This window comes from Spinacia oleracea, chromosome 1 (genome assembly GCF_020520425.1).
Source record: "Spinacia oleracea cultivar Varoflay chromosome 1, BTI_SOV_V1, whole genome shotgun sequence".
NCBI classification, from domain to species: domain Eukaryota; kingdom Viridiplantae; phylum Streptophyta; class Magnoliopsida; order Caryophyllales; family Amaranthaceae; genus Spinacia; species Spinacia oleracea.
Window position 1 is genome coordinate 47,361,563 of NC_079487.1, and position 17,605 is coordinate 47,379,167.

General features: G+C 43.8%; 4 protein-coding genes across 5 annotated transcripts; 2 read left to right on the top strand and 2 right to left on the bottom strand.

Moving 5' to 3' along the window:
• The first annotated feature begins 255 nt into the window (after window positions 1-255).
• LOC110795507 (probable folate-biopterin transporter 7) lies at window positions 256-4,233 on the top strand. Of its 2 annotated transcripts, XM_056835319.1 has the most exons (3): window positions 256-794; window positions 1,412-2,512; window positions 3,891-4,233. In XM_056835319.1, the coding sequence occupies exons 1-2, from the start codon at window positions 530-532 to the stop codon at window positions 2,467-2,469; spliced, it is 1,323 nt and encodes a 440-aa protein (XP_056691297.1). In that variant the 5' UTR covers window positions 256-529; the 3' UTR covers window positions 2,470-2,512; window positions 3,891-4,233. The 2 variants fall into 2 exon arrangements, with proteins under 2 accessions (XP_056691297.1, XP_021856216.1); XM_022000524.2 differs by lacking the exon at window positions 3,891-4,233 and having other exon boundaries at window positions 1,412-2,571.
• Window positions 2,504-3,848, bottom strand: LOC110795508 (NADPH-dependent aldehyde reductase-like protein, chloroplastic). Its single transcript, XM_022000525.2, has one exon. The coding sequence runs from the start codon at window positions 3,666-3,668 to the stop codon at window positions 2,871-2,873; it is 798 nt and encodes a 265-aa protein (XP_021856217.1). The 5' UTR covers window positions 3,669-3,848; the 3' UTR covers window positions 2,504-2,870.
• A 5,328-nt stretch (window positions 4,234-9,561) lies between the features above and the next one.
• On the top strand, window positions 9,562-10,784 carry LOC130465862 (uncharacterized). Its single transcript, XM_056834684.1, has 2 exons — window positions 9,562-9,880; window positions 9,961-10,784. The coding sequence occupies exons 1-2, from the start codon at window positions 9,575-9,577 to the stop codon at window positions 10,573-10,575; spliced, it is 921 nt and encodes a 306-aa protein (XP_056690662.1). The 5' UTR covers window positions 9,562-9,574; the 3' UTR covers window positions 10,576-10,784.
• Window positions 10,785-14,724: 3,940 nt separating this feature from the next.
• Window positions 14,725-17,229, bottom strand: LOC130464171 (uncharacterized). Its single transcript, XM_056833624.1, has one exon. The coding sequence runs from the start codon at window positions 17,227-17,229 to the stop codon at window positions 14,725-14,727; it is 2,505 nt and encodes an 834-aa protein (XP_056689602.1).
• Between the last annotated feature and the right edge of the window lie 376 nt (window positions 17,230-17,605).

A 17,605-nucleotide genomic window follows, 5' to 3' on the forward strand; every position in this document is an offset into this window, starting at 1 on the left:
ACCCTTTTGAGGATTGGGTTGGCAACGGGTATTTACTAGCCTTGTACAGTGGGGAAGGACCATTGTCATGTAACTAGATTATCCTTTATTAATATATGTTGTGATTTTGTGTTTAATAAGTTAAGTGTAAGAACTATTTGTAATCAGTTTTGATGAAATGTGTATGGTGAAAAAGTAAATGAAAAGGCTAAGGAACTTGAAAAAGCTAAGTCAAAATCAAAAGAAGCTATTTTAAATCATTTATACACATGTAAATTGATTTCCCTTTATTTAAACTAAATGCTCATTTTGAAACTTGAGGGACTTAACTGCTCCTTTTAGCAAAGTTAAGGGACCTTCAGACCTATTTACTCGACGCCACGTCACCACGAACTACCTTCCTTTCTTCTTAAGTCTTCCCTTTCCCTCTCCTGGACATTGTCTTTCCTAAATCTCTGCATAAAATCACCGATCAAAAATTGATGTCAAAATCTGCCTAAATTTTAGCAAAAAAAATTTCGAATCAGTCTTAATTTTTCGGGTGAAAAAAATGGTGGAAAGGGGTCCAAGGGGAAAGGGAATGGGAATGATAAAATGGTTTCTGGGAATGGGATACTGGGTACAAGGATTCCGGTGTTTTCCATGGTTAGGTGTTGCTTTCTTCCTTAAAGATGGCCTTCAAATTGACCCTTCTACCCTTCAGATTCTTCTCCATTCTTCTAATATCCCCATGGTTGGTAAACCCCTTTACGGTGTCGTTTCTGATTCTGTCTATTTCTATGGCCAACATCGTCTTCCTTACATTTCCCTCGGTGGTAAACCTTCTTGTACTCCCCTTTTTTTTATTATGTTTCGTATTCAGGTAAAATCTATGGTGTACATAGCAAATTTATGTTAGACACTTGGCATATCGGGCATTGTACTACACTTTTGAATACGGTTAACCTTTTGTTTTTCTGTCTAAATTTTCTATTTTCTAAAAGTCAGGAGACCATAATTTTACTCATCAATTTCCTTAAATTTTTGTGTGAAATATTTTGTTGGAAGAGTTGTAAATTTTAATAGTTTGATCATAAAGGTGATAAAATTAAGGCGTGATAATTTCACGTGGTATGTAAATAATGGTCTCATGTAAGTGATTATTCGTCAAATTGATGTTACAATCAAATCAATATTTTTACTACTAAGTATATGAAAATATTTTGTATAATTGAAAATAAGGTAGGGAATAAAAAATAAGGAAAGAAATTTGGATTATAGTTACAGTAAAGAGAATAGATATGTGTCGATTTTATTTGAATGATCAATTTTTATGCAACTGATTGTTACAGTTTTTTGAATGGGAACACTGATTTCAGCCTTCGTTTGGTTTATAATCCCTGGTGTAATACTGTATTATAAATTTGTTAACTGTATACGTTTATGGATGCAGCAATTCTGCAGATTCTTGCATGGTTAGCAGTGGCAATATATTATTCATCAAGCATCTCAATCATCACCATTACTTTCTATCTTCTTCTGAGCAACTTAGGTGCATCTATAGCTGAGGTTGCTAATGATGCTATGGTGGCCGAGATTAGCAAACAGCAGACTCATTTAAAGAAAGAGCAATCATCTTCCTCAGGGGAGCTTCAGTCATTTGTTTGGATGGCTACTTCAGTTGGGGGAGTACTTGGGAATTTAGTTGGAGGGGTTGCCATTGTAAAGTTCAGCCCTCAATTTATGTTCCTAACTTATGGTGTAATCCTAATTATCCAGCTCTTGATAACTATCACGGTCAAAGAGAGATCTCTTAACCTTCCCAAAAAACAATCTGGTGGTGGCATAAAAGAACAACTCGCTCAGCTTGCAAGTGCGTTGTGCAAGCCTGAGATTGCTTACTCGATTGGTTGGATTGTGGTCTCTTATGCTATGATTCCTGTACTTACTGGAACAATGTTCTATTATCAAACTGAGGCATTGAATATGGATTCATCAGTGTTGGGAATTTCAAAGGTGTTTGGGCAAGTGGGAATGCTTTTGTGGAGTTTTGTTTACAACAAGAGCTTGAAATCAACCTCCCCAAGGAAAGTGATTTGTGGAATTCAGGCCACAGTGGCTGTTTTCATGGTTTCTGATGCGTTGTTTGTCAACAAATTTTACCAACAGATGGGGCTCCCAGATTCCGTGTATGTTGTAGTATTTTCCGGTCTACTGGAGGTTCTATTTTTCTTCAAGATTCTACCCTTTAGTGTTTTGATTGCACAGCTCTGTCCACCTGGATGTGAAGGTTCTCTGATGGCATTTGTAATGTCTGCCATTGCCCTTGCAATGATTGTTGGTGGCTATTTTGGTGTTGTACTTGCATCATATGTTGGAGTTACAGGAACAAATTTCTCTGGGCTTCCGGTTGGTCTTTTAATACAAGCGGCATTCACAATCACTCCCCTCCTTTTATCATCCTGGATACCTGATCATATAAAGGCTGACATTGTAAAGAAAAAGGAATAGTACATTTTTCTTTGAAATATGACTTTCGAGCAACTGAGTAAAGGTAGTTCCATACTCTTTTATTTTTAATTTTATCAATAATAAGAAAGATTTCACAAGCTACATTGAAACCTCACTCTATTTAGTGACTGGAACCAATTTACATGATGACCTACTAACCATGACTGCTAAGTTTCTTGGGCATCACAGCCTGAATTAGTTGAAGAATCTTTTACTAACTCTTAATTTGGCGAAACACAGATTGTAAACAATCTTTTTTGCAGTTGATTGTGATTTGTGAACATTCAGATATCGTGTCCTAGTGAATTCGAGTATTATTGATGAGAATAGTATTATTTGTAAGAATCTTAAATGACGGAAATTAGACAAAATACAATGGAGAGAACTTGGGAAGTTTTTGTTTAAACAAATCCACCATTGGCTCGAATGATCTGGCCATTAATCCACTCACCAGTGTCTCCAGCCAAGAATCCTACCAGAGGTGCAATATCCTTGGGCTCACCAAGACGTTGCATGGGCGAAACACTGATTGCTCCTTTGATATGCTCATCTGTTGCACCAGCAAAGAATAACTCAGTTGCAATGGGACCTGGTGCAACACAGTTAGCTGTAATGCCTGTCCCCTTAAGTTCCTTGGCCAAAATCTTGGTCATTGCCTCAACTGCTGCCTTGGATGCTGTATATGCTCCATACCCGGGCCGGAAAACTGCTGCGAGTGAAGATGAGAAAGTAATAATCCGGCCTCCACCTCCACGCTTGATCCTGTTAGCAGCCTCCTTACAGCACAAAAATGTACCCTTAGTGTTCACACTAAAGATGTTATCAAAGTCTTCAACAGTTGTTTGAGAAATGGAGGGGTATGTTGGGTCAAGGATGCCTGCAGTGGTGACAACAATGTGGGGTTGAGCTTGGAAGGTTTCTTCTGCAGTATTGAAAAGGGCTTCTACTTGAGTTGGATGAGACACATCTGCTTGGACTGCGATGGCCCTGGTTTCAGTCCCGTGAGAGTTGTTGATCTGGGATACCACCTCTTGTGCTAGTGTTGGATTTGAAGTGTAGTTGACTACCACTTTGGCGCCAAGGGAAGCTAGGTGGAGAGCAATCTCTTTTCCGATGCCACGGGAGGCGCCCGTCACAATGGCTACTCTGTCTTGCAGAACAAGGGTGCTGGAGGATGGTGGATCTGAGTCTCTTGTCATTTTTTGGAGGTTGTGTGTAGCTTCTGTAACTGGTGTCTGGTGATTTCTATATTTATACGATACTACTTGGTACTTTAAATCATATAAAATACTCCTCTTAATTACTGTATTATCTATTAGACGGCCATCCAACTTTGAATCATAACTGTTGCAGTTTTTAAATATAATTGCATCCTATATCTGCTGATGTCAGTGCTAACGTTTGCTCATTGTTTTATTCAGGTGTTGGGATTGAGATTTGAGAATAGAACATCAGTGAGTGACGAATAAAGTTGTCATGACGGGAAGCCTTATAAATGACTCCCAACATATTGCTGGTTTTGGAAAAATGTTTGGTTGACCCTAAGGGTTGGCAACGGACAATGATAGAGTGATTTAAGGGTTGGTAACCCTTTTATTATTGAACTAGCTTTTGAGCCCGTTCAGAGAACGGCCGGTTGTATATTGGTTGTTCGAATGTCTTTTGAAATTTTAATTAGTTTGTACTTGTTAATTAAATAGAGGTGTAATTTAAAAGTTGGAAAAAAATATAATATTGGATGTTAAAGTGGGGGAGTGGAAGAGACTAATGAGTATAGTAGACTATTAATAACTTGACGTTGAATAAAGAAAATGGAGTAGAAGAGGCATTAGAAATTGTAAAACATAGAAACAATAAAGAAAAATTGAAAAAAACAACAAACCGAAGGAGAGATGTCATGTGGCTTCTAATAATGAGATGTCACATGGTTTCTAATAATCTATGGTTTTCCTTTTTAAATACTAGGTATAGATTTTGATTGGTTACAAATGCATTTACTTATAACATTTTCTCTCTCCAATTAATTATGCTTATATATTATTTTATGTTATATGTATCTTAGGGGTTGTCACCAGAAAATGTTTGGTTGACTCTAAGGGTTGGCAACCCCAAAAATACATATAACATAAAATAATATATGAACATAATTTAATAACCCTTAGGGTCACTCTATTATTGTCCCTCGTTTTGTAGGCCATTTTAGGGTGATGATGCGAACCAAGCCACCCATGAGAGTAATGATAACAAGACTATACTTTCTTTAATGTGATCTTTTAAGGTTATTAGATTAGATCCCGTGCACGCACGGATATACGAAAATTATTATTTGACCATTTACTTTTATAAAATTATTATTACATAATCAATAAATCTCAAGCGTACTCATTTTATCATATAATATACACTTTTCTCCCGTATACGTATTATATATTTTATTAATATGATGGTTGACCAAAATATTTGATATGCAATATGCTAATTTGACCAAAATATTTAGTAAGAATATTTTCTACATATAAAGATTTGACTAAAATATTACCAAAATTGTTTAATAATGTCATATTCCATAATCCTATACTTTTTTCAATATATAAACATTTATACAAAAGGAGGAAAGGGGTTTTGAAACGAAAATTTTACACCAGAAATTAACACATATCATTCCTGGTGTCTGTTTTAGTATAATGTAAAAGATATCTAAGCCGCTATGCATTCCTGGTGTCTGTTTTAGTATAATGTAAAAGATATCTAAGCCGCTATGCAGGAGATCCGCCAAAAGATGATATTCAAGGTGCACTTGTGTATTCTCATATGCCGAGACATTAGACGGATATAGGTGATCATCAAAGTGATGACCACCACGAGGAATTAATGTGGTCCACTCATTTTATTTTGAATTTAAATAAAGTAATATTTCTTCCGTTTTTAATACTCGCACATTTGTTACTTTTACAAATTTCAATGCACAATTTTGGTCATTTATATCTTAAATTCTTGTAAAATTTATTAAAAGTTGATATTTTGAAAATACACATTGAGACGAATCAAACAAGATCCCACATGATTATGTTTTATCTCATATAGAAAACACCAAGAATAGTCAAAGTAGATTATATGAATAATGTAAAAAGTCCAACCGTTGCGAGTATTAAAAAACAGAGGAAGTATATTTTAATTATTCAAAATATTTTAATCTTTAAATTTAAATGCCTAATTTCTTTTATGAATTTTTTTTTTTTGTAATATATTTCTGTATTTTATAAAATTAATTATTTGTATTTTCTTAAATTGTAGAAAAATCAATAATTAGGATAACTAGGAAAGTTAATCAATAAATAACATAATTTCATATGGGAGATCTTGCGTATGAAATCATCAAATCATGATGATTCTTTGATGGAATTCACGAGCTGAAGAACAATTATGGGTAAGGAGAGAGAGAGAAGTGTAGAGACGGAAGTGTTCCGGCGGCGGACTCGGAACAGGAAAAGGATGACTGACTCCCGACTGAGGTTGCTGACTGGATCCTGCACAGTGAAGCCGTTAACTAGCCTCGGGGGTGATCCGAGAATTACCCCTCCGATGCTTAAGTCAGATTATGCTGATAGCTCTGTAATAAATGCTCATAAGAATGATTGGATTGGAATTGCCTACCTTTGGCATTGATGGGGGTCCGTATATATAGACGGGTTATTTGTACGGAGGACCCGGGTTATTACCCGTTGGTTCCGGATCCTCCCTTTCGGCTCTGATAGGCAGATGATGTCAGAGAACTGCCGACTGGGTTTGTAAACCCTGGATGCCGACTGCACCTTTGGTGCTTCTTGTGAGTATATGTCTATGTTACAGCTGTTATGGGTTGTCCTACCGGCATACCGGTAGGGCTACCCGTACAACTAGCCCCCTCAGAGTGACTACAGCTGGTTTTTACGGTCTGTAGTTGCTCTGATAAAAAGAAAAAAGCGAAAGCTGGGGGTAAGCCCCCTATACAACTAGCCCCCTCGGGGACGATCAACACCCCACGGGTGTGATTGTTCTGTAGATGGTTGTTCTGTAGCGGTTTTTAGCTCAATACTTGTTCTGATGTCACGACTAGCCCCCATTAGGACAAGGATTGATTGCTTTAAGTGGAAGGTTTTTTGTATGCCGGCTGCCCATGTTTGTGTTTGATTCTCTTGGCTGACTGTTATCCTTGATTTCTTTGAATGACTAGTCCCCTTGAGTTTCTAGGCTGACTAGCCCCCTTGACTTTATTAGGCTGACTAGCCCCCTTGACTTTATTAGGCTGACTAGCCCCCTTGACTTTTTAGGCTGACCAGCCCCCTTGACTTTTTAGGCTGACTAGCCCCCTTGACTTTTTAGGCTGACTAGCCCTCTTGACTGACACGTGGTGACGGTTCATTTTTCTTTATGCGCGTGGCGGGAGATTTTGAAAAGTGTTTTGGACACGTGTCGGCCATCCGGCAAGTGTGGGGAGTTGTGATATTTTCAACCGCCCAGATCTGCTTCTTGTCGTTTCAACTTCCTTTCGTTCTTTTAAATAACCGTTTCTTCTTTTTTTTCTTCATTTCCGCTCTTTCTTATTTTCCTTTGCCAATTTTCGCGCTGCCAATTTGCTCTCTTTCTCTCTCTTGTTTTTCCTCATAATTTTTGTCCGTTTCTTCCTGCCGTACTTTTCCGTTGGGGTTTGGTTGTCTCTCTTGGTAAGTTTTGAACTTAGTCTGGGTTTTTTTTTTTTTTAGGTTGTCTGCTGTTTTGTTAAGGTTTGGCTGTCTGATTTTCTCGTGTTGTTCTTTCAGTTGGTTGTTTGAGGGACTTTGCAGCTGTTTGAGAGTGAATTTCCAGAATTAGGTACGGTTTCTGGTCTTACTTTCTCTTTTTGTCGGGTGTTTATGTTCTTTGCTTGCATGCGTTTTGAGTGGGGGTAGCCAAAACATGACTGGTAGGGTTGGGGTTAGTAACGTGATAGATCTGTCAGACACAAGTAGCGATTCTGGTATAGAACTAAATATGGACGGGAATACGGCCGGTAGTAATGCTAAGAATGCTGGGTGGGGGGTAAAATCGAACACGCCACCTCCTTTTGCGGAGTTTATGGGTGGGAATCCTGTTACCGGCCCTTTTATACCCATGACTGCGGCTCAGTTTACTCGCTCACAACAGCTACATGGCCTGCGGGCACGAATGGAGAGAGAGCTTAGGCCGAATGAGCATAACGTGCCGGCTGGGGAGCCGATATTAGACGTAGATCCGATTTCGGTTAGGTACCATTTGCGGGATTATCGGGAATTTACTCAGCCTGGCGGCTCTGGTCTTGGGGAGTACGGTACTAACATCGGCAATATATATGTTTCTAGGGTCATGCCGTCAGACGCCGAACCGTCTACAAGTAATCGACGGGCCGGGAAGGATCCTGCCGTCCATGATGCGGGTGAGGTTGATGCCGCCGTTAGTGGTGATGTGCCCTCCACCCCTGGCGACTCCATACTGGAGTCTTCTGAGTCTGGGTCTCCCGGGCTAAGGGCGCCGCCCATTGCCGACTCTGATGAAGATGAGGAGGATGCTGCGATTTTGCAGCAAGTGTTTGAAGAAGAGGCCTTGGACGCCGATGTGAATTTCGAAGGTGAGGCTGCCGCGTTCTTGGTTCCGGCCCCTCCCCCTAATGATTCTGCTGCCCTCACCACTGAGATAGATAGTGACTTTGTAAAAGAGGTCGTTGCCAACCGGCATTCTGAGGTTGGTGGTCGCTTTTTGGGTTTACCTGAGGGCTACAAGTTGACTGTGCCGAAAGAAGAGCAAACGGTGGCCGACTGTCCCGTAGGTCATGTTGTTGTATACACGAAGATGTTCGACTATGAGTTGCGCTTTCCCTTGCACCCGTTCATTGAGAAGGTTCTGCGGGCCTGGAATATCGGCCTCGTTCAATTATCGCCCATAGTTATTCGCAATCTGGTTGCGTACACTTGGTTATTTTCATTCAAACAGTGGCCCTTGACCCTCAACCTTTTCAAAAAACTGCACTGGCTGAAGCGTGATGGGAAAGATACCGGCTGGTGGACGATCTTTACCAAGAGTCAGCGTCAGACTGTGAGCCCCCGGCTCTCCAGCTGCAAGGACTGGAAGGACCACTTCTATTTCATGGCTGTTCCCGAAGATTACCCCCTTCGGCGTACATTCTACCAGCCTAAACCTAGGATGGAACAATTTGACCAAGCCGACCTTGGGCCCCGAGAGCAACGTGCGTACGACAGGCTGCTGGTTGACTATGTTGACGTTGGGCTGTCTAAGCCTAAAACCTTGCCGGCTTTTTGGCTTCCTCCTGCCGGTTATATTCTTAGTCCTGCCGCTTTGGGCGCAGTCGGTCTTGCACCTACACATCCCCTTGGTAAATGCAGTTGTTTGCCTGCACTCGTTATCTGCTGTATTTGTTTATATTTCTTGGATCTCTGTTGTGTCGTGTTGCGTTTGTTAAAATTTTTTTTTTTTCTGACTTCCTCGTTCATTTATTTATTTATTTATATTATTTTTCTTAGGGCACCATCTTTTAAACAAGGCTTCACTCGGCCTTGACAAGAATTGGAGGGTTTGTGAACAATGTCCGGCGGGTCCTGCTGAGAAATATTACACTGTTTCTACTTTCTGCGCGAAAGCTTGTCGTGGTCGGTCAGCCAGCTTTGTGACTCCTTCTGCCGTTGTGGACCGAGGTGTTGTTCCTCGCGTTGTTCGAACAAAGGTTCCGGCAGCTGACCAGGCTACATCCTCAGCCCAAGACGAAATGACTACTGGCAGGTTTGCTTTTCTTCCTACCGGTCGGGGGGGACATGCTACTCGGAAGAGGTCTTCCAGCCAGGCGAAGGCCAGTTCTCCCAAACGGTCAAAAAATGACGCTGCGAAGACAGCGCAGGAGAAGGTGAAAGACGTCTACGCCAGCGTCGACAAGCCCTTGCAGACATCTGGCGCTGGAAAGAAGATTGCTGAACAACCTGCTCAGTCGGTTGAGATTTTGGATGCTGACCTTTTGTCCAAATTAAACCGGAAGCAGGTGTTGAGCGATTTGATTAGCGATCCGATCCATCCTGTGCGTGTGTCGAGGCATAGCCCTTCCATGAACCGGTCTGCCAGCTCGGCCTCTAAGTATGGGGTTATAGTTCGTTCTGGGGGGTTCATCGAGGACAAAACTGTTGTGCTATCTCCGGATATTCTTGCCGGTCTAGCCGCTGCTCCCGGTCATGCTGAAGAGCACTGGCAGCCGCAGAATGATGTTCTGAGGGGTGAGTCTATCCTTTTTGACCGTCCTAAAGACGGAGGTACACTGGGCTACCGGTCTCTGCGCCAAGTTGTTACACCCGCCGACGGTATGCCCCAGGAGATTGAGACGCCGGCTGCACAGTTGATGCATGACCTGTACTCGGTATTTTACTTCCCTCTTTGACTTGCTTGTTTTTTATACTTGCTTTTATTTTCGGCTCTGAGCGATTTTACTTTCCTCAGGTGACGCAATCTGCTACCGAGCTTGTGGAGTGCTATCGGAGCTATCAGCGTCGTTTAAAACGATCGCAAGCTGAGAAAGAGAAGCTTCAGACGGACCTTGCTGAATTGGTCAGGACTGAAGGTGACTGCCGGAAGGAGATTGCGAGACTTGAGCTGGATGTTATTGCCGCAGGCAATAGGAAGGCTGAACTAGAGCTTCTTCCAGCCAAGTTGACGGCCGAAGAGCAGAAGACGGCTGAGCTGCAGATCAAGCTGGATGCGGCGCTGCAGGCGGCCCAAGATGCTGAGAAAGCTGCTAAGGATGATCGCAAGGCTGTGGCGCTGAAGGCTGTGCAGAAATTTATGAAGTCTGACTTCTACTGCGAGGAGATGAAGGGGCGCTACAATGGTGGGTGGACTGCAGCTCATCGTTGTGCCGTCAAAGCCTTGACGCTGACTGAGGATGCCTGGGGTAAGGTGGAGGGATCCTATGAAGAGGGTGGCCATATTGATCCGACTGGCATGGAGACCCAGACCTTCCCAGACATCGTCATTCAGAATGCTGACCCTCGCCTTCTGCCCGACAGGGAGATTCCCGAGTCTGCTTACTGGAGTGATGCAGACTACTCAGCTTGACGGTCTTGGCAGTCATCACCAGGCTCTTCCTGTGGTTCTTCCAACAGTTTTTTCCGGCCTCATACTTGTTAATGTCTGTTGGTAGCTTTTGAATATCATTTAGCGGATGTAACTTATAAACAATTTCCTTTTTTGGTACCTTTTAGCTGTTTGTGGCACTTTGTCTTTTGCCGTGTGTTAACTGTTTCAAGAACGTTATTGTCGTCTTGGCTGCGCCATCTGAGGCGTATGTTTGTGCCTTTTAGCAGCTACTCACTCCGCATTTAGTTATTTTTGGGTGGTGGCTGTCGTCCCTGTATTTGTTTAAAATCTATGTGATGCACTTGATGGATTATCCGTTTGTTTTTATTCAATTTGTCACGTAATGGCGTCGTTTTGCCTTTGATTTTATTATATATTGCATCTTGCCTCTTGTCGGCTGGGCCAATGTGTTCAACCCTTGCATATGCTTATGTCGTATTTTGCCTCGTTGCTGACTGAGCCAATGTGCTCACCCTTAGATTTTAATTTTTACCGTATCTTGCATCATTGCTGACTGAGCCAATGTGCTCAAATTTAGATTTTAACTTTTACCGTATCTTGCATCATTGCTGACTGAGCCAATGTGCTCAACCTTTGATTTCGTTTTGTTGTATCTTGCAACATTGCTGACTGAGCTAATGTGCTCAACCTTTTATGTCGTTTTGTCGTATCTTGCAACATTGCTGACTGAGCCAATGTGCTCAACCTTTTATTTCGTTTTGTCGTATCTTGCAACATTGCTGACTGAGCCAATGTGCTCAACCTTTTATTTCGTTTTGTCGTATCTTGCAACATTGCTGACTGAGCCAATGTGCTCAACCTTTTATTTCTTTTTGTCGTATCTTGCAACATTGCTGACTGAGCCAATGTGCTCAACCTTTTATTTCGTTTTGTCGTATCTTGCAACATTGCTGACTGAGCCAATGTGCTCAACCTTTTATTTCGTTTTGTCGTATCTTGCAACATTGCTGACTGAGCCAATGTGCTCAACCTTTTATTTCGTTTTGTCGTATCTTGCAACATTGTTGACTGAGCCAATGTGCTCAACCTTTTATTTCGTTTTGTCGTATCTTGCAACATTGCTGACTGAGCCAATGTGCTCAACCTTTTATTTCGTTTTGTTTATGCCGTATAGTTTACCTGGAATATAGTTGTAGCTCATATATTAGATTTCAAAATATGGCACTGTCGGCCCTACTACATCATGTTTTCATACAACTTCACACATGGAATTTTCTTAAAGTATCTGCGTTCCATGAGTTCTTCAGCGGTGTTCCATTCATCTCCATTAGTCTGTATGATCCAGCTACCACTTCTTCCCATATCTGGTAGGGCCCTTCCCAATTTGCAGTCAGTTTTCCTTGTTTTTGAGCTTTGCCGGTTGCTGCCGTCCGGCGGAGTATAAGGTCGCCTACCTCCAGCTTCCTATGTTTTACTCGCTTGTTGTAGGCCCTGCTCATTCTGTTTTTGTATGCGGCCGACCTGATTTCCGCCTGCAGTCTGACCTCTGGTAGGAAATCAAGCTGGTGTCTGAGTAAGCTGTCGTTTCCCTGTTCTTCATAATGCTGGATGCGAAAGGTGGGTAGTGCTACTTCAGCCGGTATGACTGCTTCTGATCCGAAACACAGTTTGAAAGGACTCTCTCCTGTTGCTTCTTTAACCGTCGTTCTGTTACCCCATAGAACCTCTGGGACTGTGTCTGCCCACTTGCCCTTGAACTCATCCAACTTTTTCTTAAGGGCTACGAGTATTTGTTTGTTTGCAGCCTCGGCTTGCCCGTTGCTCTGCGGGTGGCAGACTGAGGCATATGCGAATTTGATCCGGTAGTCTGCCAAGAATGCTCGTATAGGTTCGCAGTCGAACTGGCATCCGTGGTCGAATACTATTGCTGTCGGTATTCCAAATCTTGTTATGATGTTTTTCCAGATGAACTTCCGTACCAGGTTGGCTGTTATTTTTGCTACCGGCTCGGCCTCAATCCATTTTGTGAAGTAATCGACGGCAACAATCAAGAACTTCCTGCCTCCTGAGGCTGTTGTGAAGGGTCCCACGATATCCATTCCCCACTGGGCGAATGGGATTGGATTCAAAATGGGCATCAAGTCGTTTGCTGGCATACGTATTACTGGGGCAAATAGCTGGCATTTTTCGCATTTCTTGACGTAGCTCTGTGCGTCCTCCAGCATGGTTGGCCAGTAGTAACCTTGTCTTTGGCAGATCAAAGCAAGTGTTTTTCCTCCTACATGGTTTCCGCATATTCCTTCATGCATTTCTTCGATTAACCTTGCGGATTCGTATGCCGTCAAACACCGCAGCAGGGGGAGGCTGAAGGCTCTTTTATAGATTTGCCCCTGATATATGACGTACCAGCAGATGTCTTTTTTGATTTTCTTTGCCACCCTGATATCGACCGGGAGAACTCCAGTCGTCTTGTACGCCCAGATATCGTCGTACCACTCTTTGTTTGCCGTGATGACCATTATTTCCTTTCCTTTTTCCTCCGTACTCCTTCTGTGCATGATTTCTATCATTACTGATCGACTGAGCTCGATTGTTTTCGAACTGGCCAGTTTTGCTAGGCTGTCTGCGGCAGTGTTCAACGCTCTGGGGACCAATTCGATGTCAAAAGCTTCTAATTTCGCTGTCAGCGTCTTCAGTTTTTCTTGATACCGCCGCATTGACGGCTCTTTTGTTTCATACTCTCCCGAAAACTGATTTGCCACCAACTGAGAATCCGTTGTCATTACTATCCTCTTGGCATCTGCCAACAAGCATAGCTGTACCCCTGCAATGGCTGCTTCATATTCTGCTTCGTTGTTCGAAGCTGCGAAAGTGAATCTGATTGCGTATTCGAACTTATCTCCTGTCGGAGAGATCATGACAACGCCGGCTCCCGCTCCCGACTGAGCGGCTGAACCGTCTACTGATACTTTCCAGGATTCTGCTTTGGTTTCCTCTTCTTGATAGGATGCTTCAACTACGAAGTCAGCCAAAGCTTGTGCTTTTATTGCATTGCGCGGGTGAAACTCAAGATCGTACTCCGACAGCTCTATTGCCCATCGCAACAGCCTGCCGGCTGTATCCAGTTTTTGCAAAGCCTTCTCCAGTGGAAAGTTCGTCAGAATTTGTATGGTATGTGCGTCAAAATATGGTCTGAGCTTTCTGGCGGCTATCAGGACTGCATAGGCCACTTTCTCTATCAGCGAGTATCTTGCTTCTGCCGGATTCAAAATGTGGCTGACAAAGTATATCGGCTGCTGGACTTTGTCTTTTTCACTGATTAGTACGGCAGCAACGGTTTGGGCTGAAGCGGACACATATAATTGTAGCTTGTCGCCCTCTTCCGGCCTGGCTATCGTCGGTAAAGCACGAAGATGTTCTTTTACCTTCTCGAAGGCCCTTTCCTCGGTTTCCCCCCACCGGAATTTTCCGTTCTGCTTAAGAGTGTTAAAAAATGGAATCGACCTGTCGGCTGATTTGCTAACAAATCTTGTCAGAGCCGCCATTCTTCCTGTCAGCCTTTGTACATCTTTGATGCTTTTTGGTTGAGGCAGACTGAGTATCGCTTCTACCTTATCTGGGTTTGCGTCTATGCCTCTCTCGCTGACAAGGAAACCCAAGAATTTCCCCGATTTCACTCCGAACACACATTTCTTGGGGTTTAGTTTCATTTGGTAACGGCGCAGAGTTTCAAACGTTTCCCTGAGGTCATCTAAATGATCGGTCTCCAATTTGCTTTTCACTATGGAGTCGTCGACGTATACTTCAATGTTGCGGCCTTTTTGGTTTGCGAACACTCTGTCGACCAGTTTTTGGTACGTTGCCCCAGCGTTCTTTAACCCAAACGGCATAGCCTTGTAACAGAATACTCCCCCCTCAGTGATGAATGCTGCTTTTTTCCTGTCGGCCTTTGCGAGGCTGACTTGGTGGTACCCGGAGAATGCGTCAAGGAAGCTGAGCAGCGCGTGGCCAGATGTGGAGTCGACTAGCCTGTCGATTCTTGGCAGTGGGTAGCAGTCTTTTGGGCATGCTCTATTAAGGTTTGTGAAATCTACGCACATTCTCCACGAGCCGTTTGACTTCTTAACCATTACGACGTTGGCCAACCACTCTGGGTAGTCGCATGGTTCAATAAATCCTGCTGCCAACAACTTTTCTACCTCTTCCTGTATTGCTTGATTTTTTTTCTGTTGAGAAGTTTCTTTTCTTTTGCTTTACCGGCCTGACTGCTCTGTCGACATTCAGTCGGTGCTCGATTACCTCCGAGCTTATACCGGGCATTTCATCTGCGGAAAATGCGAACACATCCGCATGTTCTCTCAACAGACCGATCATGTTTACCCGCAACTGGGGGTCAATGTCGGTTCCTAATTTTACTGTTCTGCCAGTTTCTCCTTCTACCAGCTCGACTTCTTCTGACCTTCCTCCGGCCTCTACCCTAGGTAGAGAAGTCCCCTTTTCGATGCCTTCGATTGTGGGTGACTCCATTTTCTGCCTTTTCTCCTTCTTGGGCAAAAGAGATGACTCGCCCCCCAATCTTGGGGCTTGACCCTTTGCCGGTCTTTTCGTTGCTGCCTCTCTTGCTATATTCCTGGATGGGGTCAGTCGGCCTGGTGTTTTTAATGCCGTCAAGTAGCATGATCTTGCTGAATCTTGACTGCCTCGGATTCTTTCAGCCTTCTCAAAGTTAGACATGTATATCATAGTTAGATGGTATGTTGATACCACTGCTTGTGCATCGTGGATGAATGGCCGGCCCACTATTACGTTGTATGCAGCAGGCACTTTGATTACTAAGAAGTCTACCATTAGGTCCCTTGCGGCTCTACCTTCTCCAATCTGCACTGGTAGCCTGATGCTACCTTCCGGGAAGACTGTGGCTCCGGAGAATCCTATCACAGGATAGTTGACTCGTGTGAGTTCTTTCTCGTCTATTTTCAGCTGAACGAAGGCTTCCCAAAAGATAATGTTCGCTGAACTCCCTCCATCCACCAGTATTCGTTTCACTGGGAAGTTTGCTATTTCGAGGCCCAAAACCAGTGGATCGTCGTGAGGGTATATAATTCCGCGACAGTCGTCTGGGGTGAATGAAATATTTGGCATGACTTGGGTTGCCGGCCATTTTATGGTGCTGTGGTAGTTTACCAGGTGGCGGTGTTCGCCCAGACTTCTGCCGGCTCCACTGATTGTTCCTCCATGGCACGGTCCTCCAGATATGACCCATACTGTCGGCCCCTTCTGGCCACTGTTTCTAGCCTCCCCATTCCGACTGGTTTCTGGTGCTTTCTGCTCTATTCGGAGCGGTGTTTGGGTGGATGGTAATCTGTTGTTCGTGTTATTGCTTTGCCAATTGCTATTCTGTTGGTTGTTGTTGTTCTGTCGGGCTTTATATTGTGTCAGATAGCCTCTCCTGATCATATCCTCGATGTTATCCTTCAAATCTCTGCAGTTTTCCGTATAGTGTCCACAGTCATCATGGAATGCGCAGTACTTCGACTGTGGTCGGGGTTTGTCGCTCATTGGTGGAGGCCTCTTCCAGTTTTCGTTCTTGTTGACATTGTAAATTGCGGCTCTTGGGGCGTTCAATGGAGTGTATTCATGGAATGTGGGGTATATGCTGGTTGATTGTTTCTGGTAATCCCTCCCTCTTGGGTCTTTCCTCTGTTCATCCTTTCTGAACCCCCTGTTCTGATTCTGCTGCGCCGGCTGAACCGGCCTTGGTGCGGCATTTCTGGTCTGTGCCGACTGATAGTGATTTGGGATTGTCATCAGCTCGTCGCTTTTGATGTATTCGTGGGCCTTTATCAGTGCGCTTCCCAAATCGGTGAAGGATTTTCTTCCCAAGTATTTTTTGAACTCGCAGTGGTTCATTCCTCTCATCAGGGCCACCACAGCTATCTCTTGCTGCAAGTTTGGTATGCTGGTGGACTCGTTGTTGAATCTGGTGAGGTAATCTCTTAAGGATTCTCCGCTTCTCTGGGTGACTGCCATCAGCTCTCCCGACGTTTTCTTTCTCTGCTGCCGGCTGATGAACCGTAGCATGAACTCTGTTTCTAACTGTCGGTAATTATATACCGACCCCTTTGGTAGTCCCTTATACCAGCCGGATGCCACTCCCAGCAGCGTTGAGGGAAATATCTTGCACCAAATGGCGTCGGAATCTGTATACAACATCATATGTTGCTCAAATGTGTTGCAGTGGACCTCCGGATCTGTGGATCCGTCGTACTTGCAGAGTGGGAACTTCAATTTCTCCATTGGTTCCTCCAGAATGCCCGCGCACAGGGGGGAGTTTGCAGGTTGGATGGTGTAACGGCGCGACGCGTATCTCTGGGGTGCTTCTCTTGTCTCTTCGATGACCATGGGTTCCGGCCGACTGCGCAGAGCAATCGCCTGGTTTGTATTTGGGTGTTGTTCTTGTTGCACTAGGATCTGTTCTCCGAATAGGTTTCTTATCGGCAATCTCTTCCGTTTTTCGCCGACTGGTGTTTCTGCAGTCTGGTGTATGACTGTCCTGGGTACAGGTTCTGTGTTTGCCTTTCTTGCTGGCTTCAAGGCCGACAACGCGGCCATCACCGCTCTTGCTGTAGCCAACTGTTCCTCCGAGAACTGACCGGCGAGTTCAGACGGCATTTGCGTATCGTCCTGGGCTGGGCTTTTGGGCTCTCCTTCTGAGTCGTCGTCCTCGACTGAGTATCCCAGAACATGCAAGGGTGTTGCTGCAGTCGTAGTTTTGCTGACGACCGACTGGCTCCCTAGCTGGGGGGTGGGTTGGTCATTGACGGGTGTTATTATTGGTTCTGCCGAGAAAGGCGTGGGTTTCAATGGGGTTGTTGTTTTTGTCGTCTGCGTACTCTGTGGGGTTGCTTTCGAGGCCTGCTTTTTGCTTCTCTTGTACGAATCTGACTGCGTACTCTCCATTTTCAAGGGTGATGATTATGATTGATTTCTTTTTTTTTTTTTTTTTTTTTTTTTTTTTTTTGTTTTGCCTGGCTGTGGGTTCTGCTTA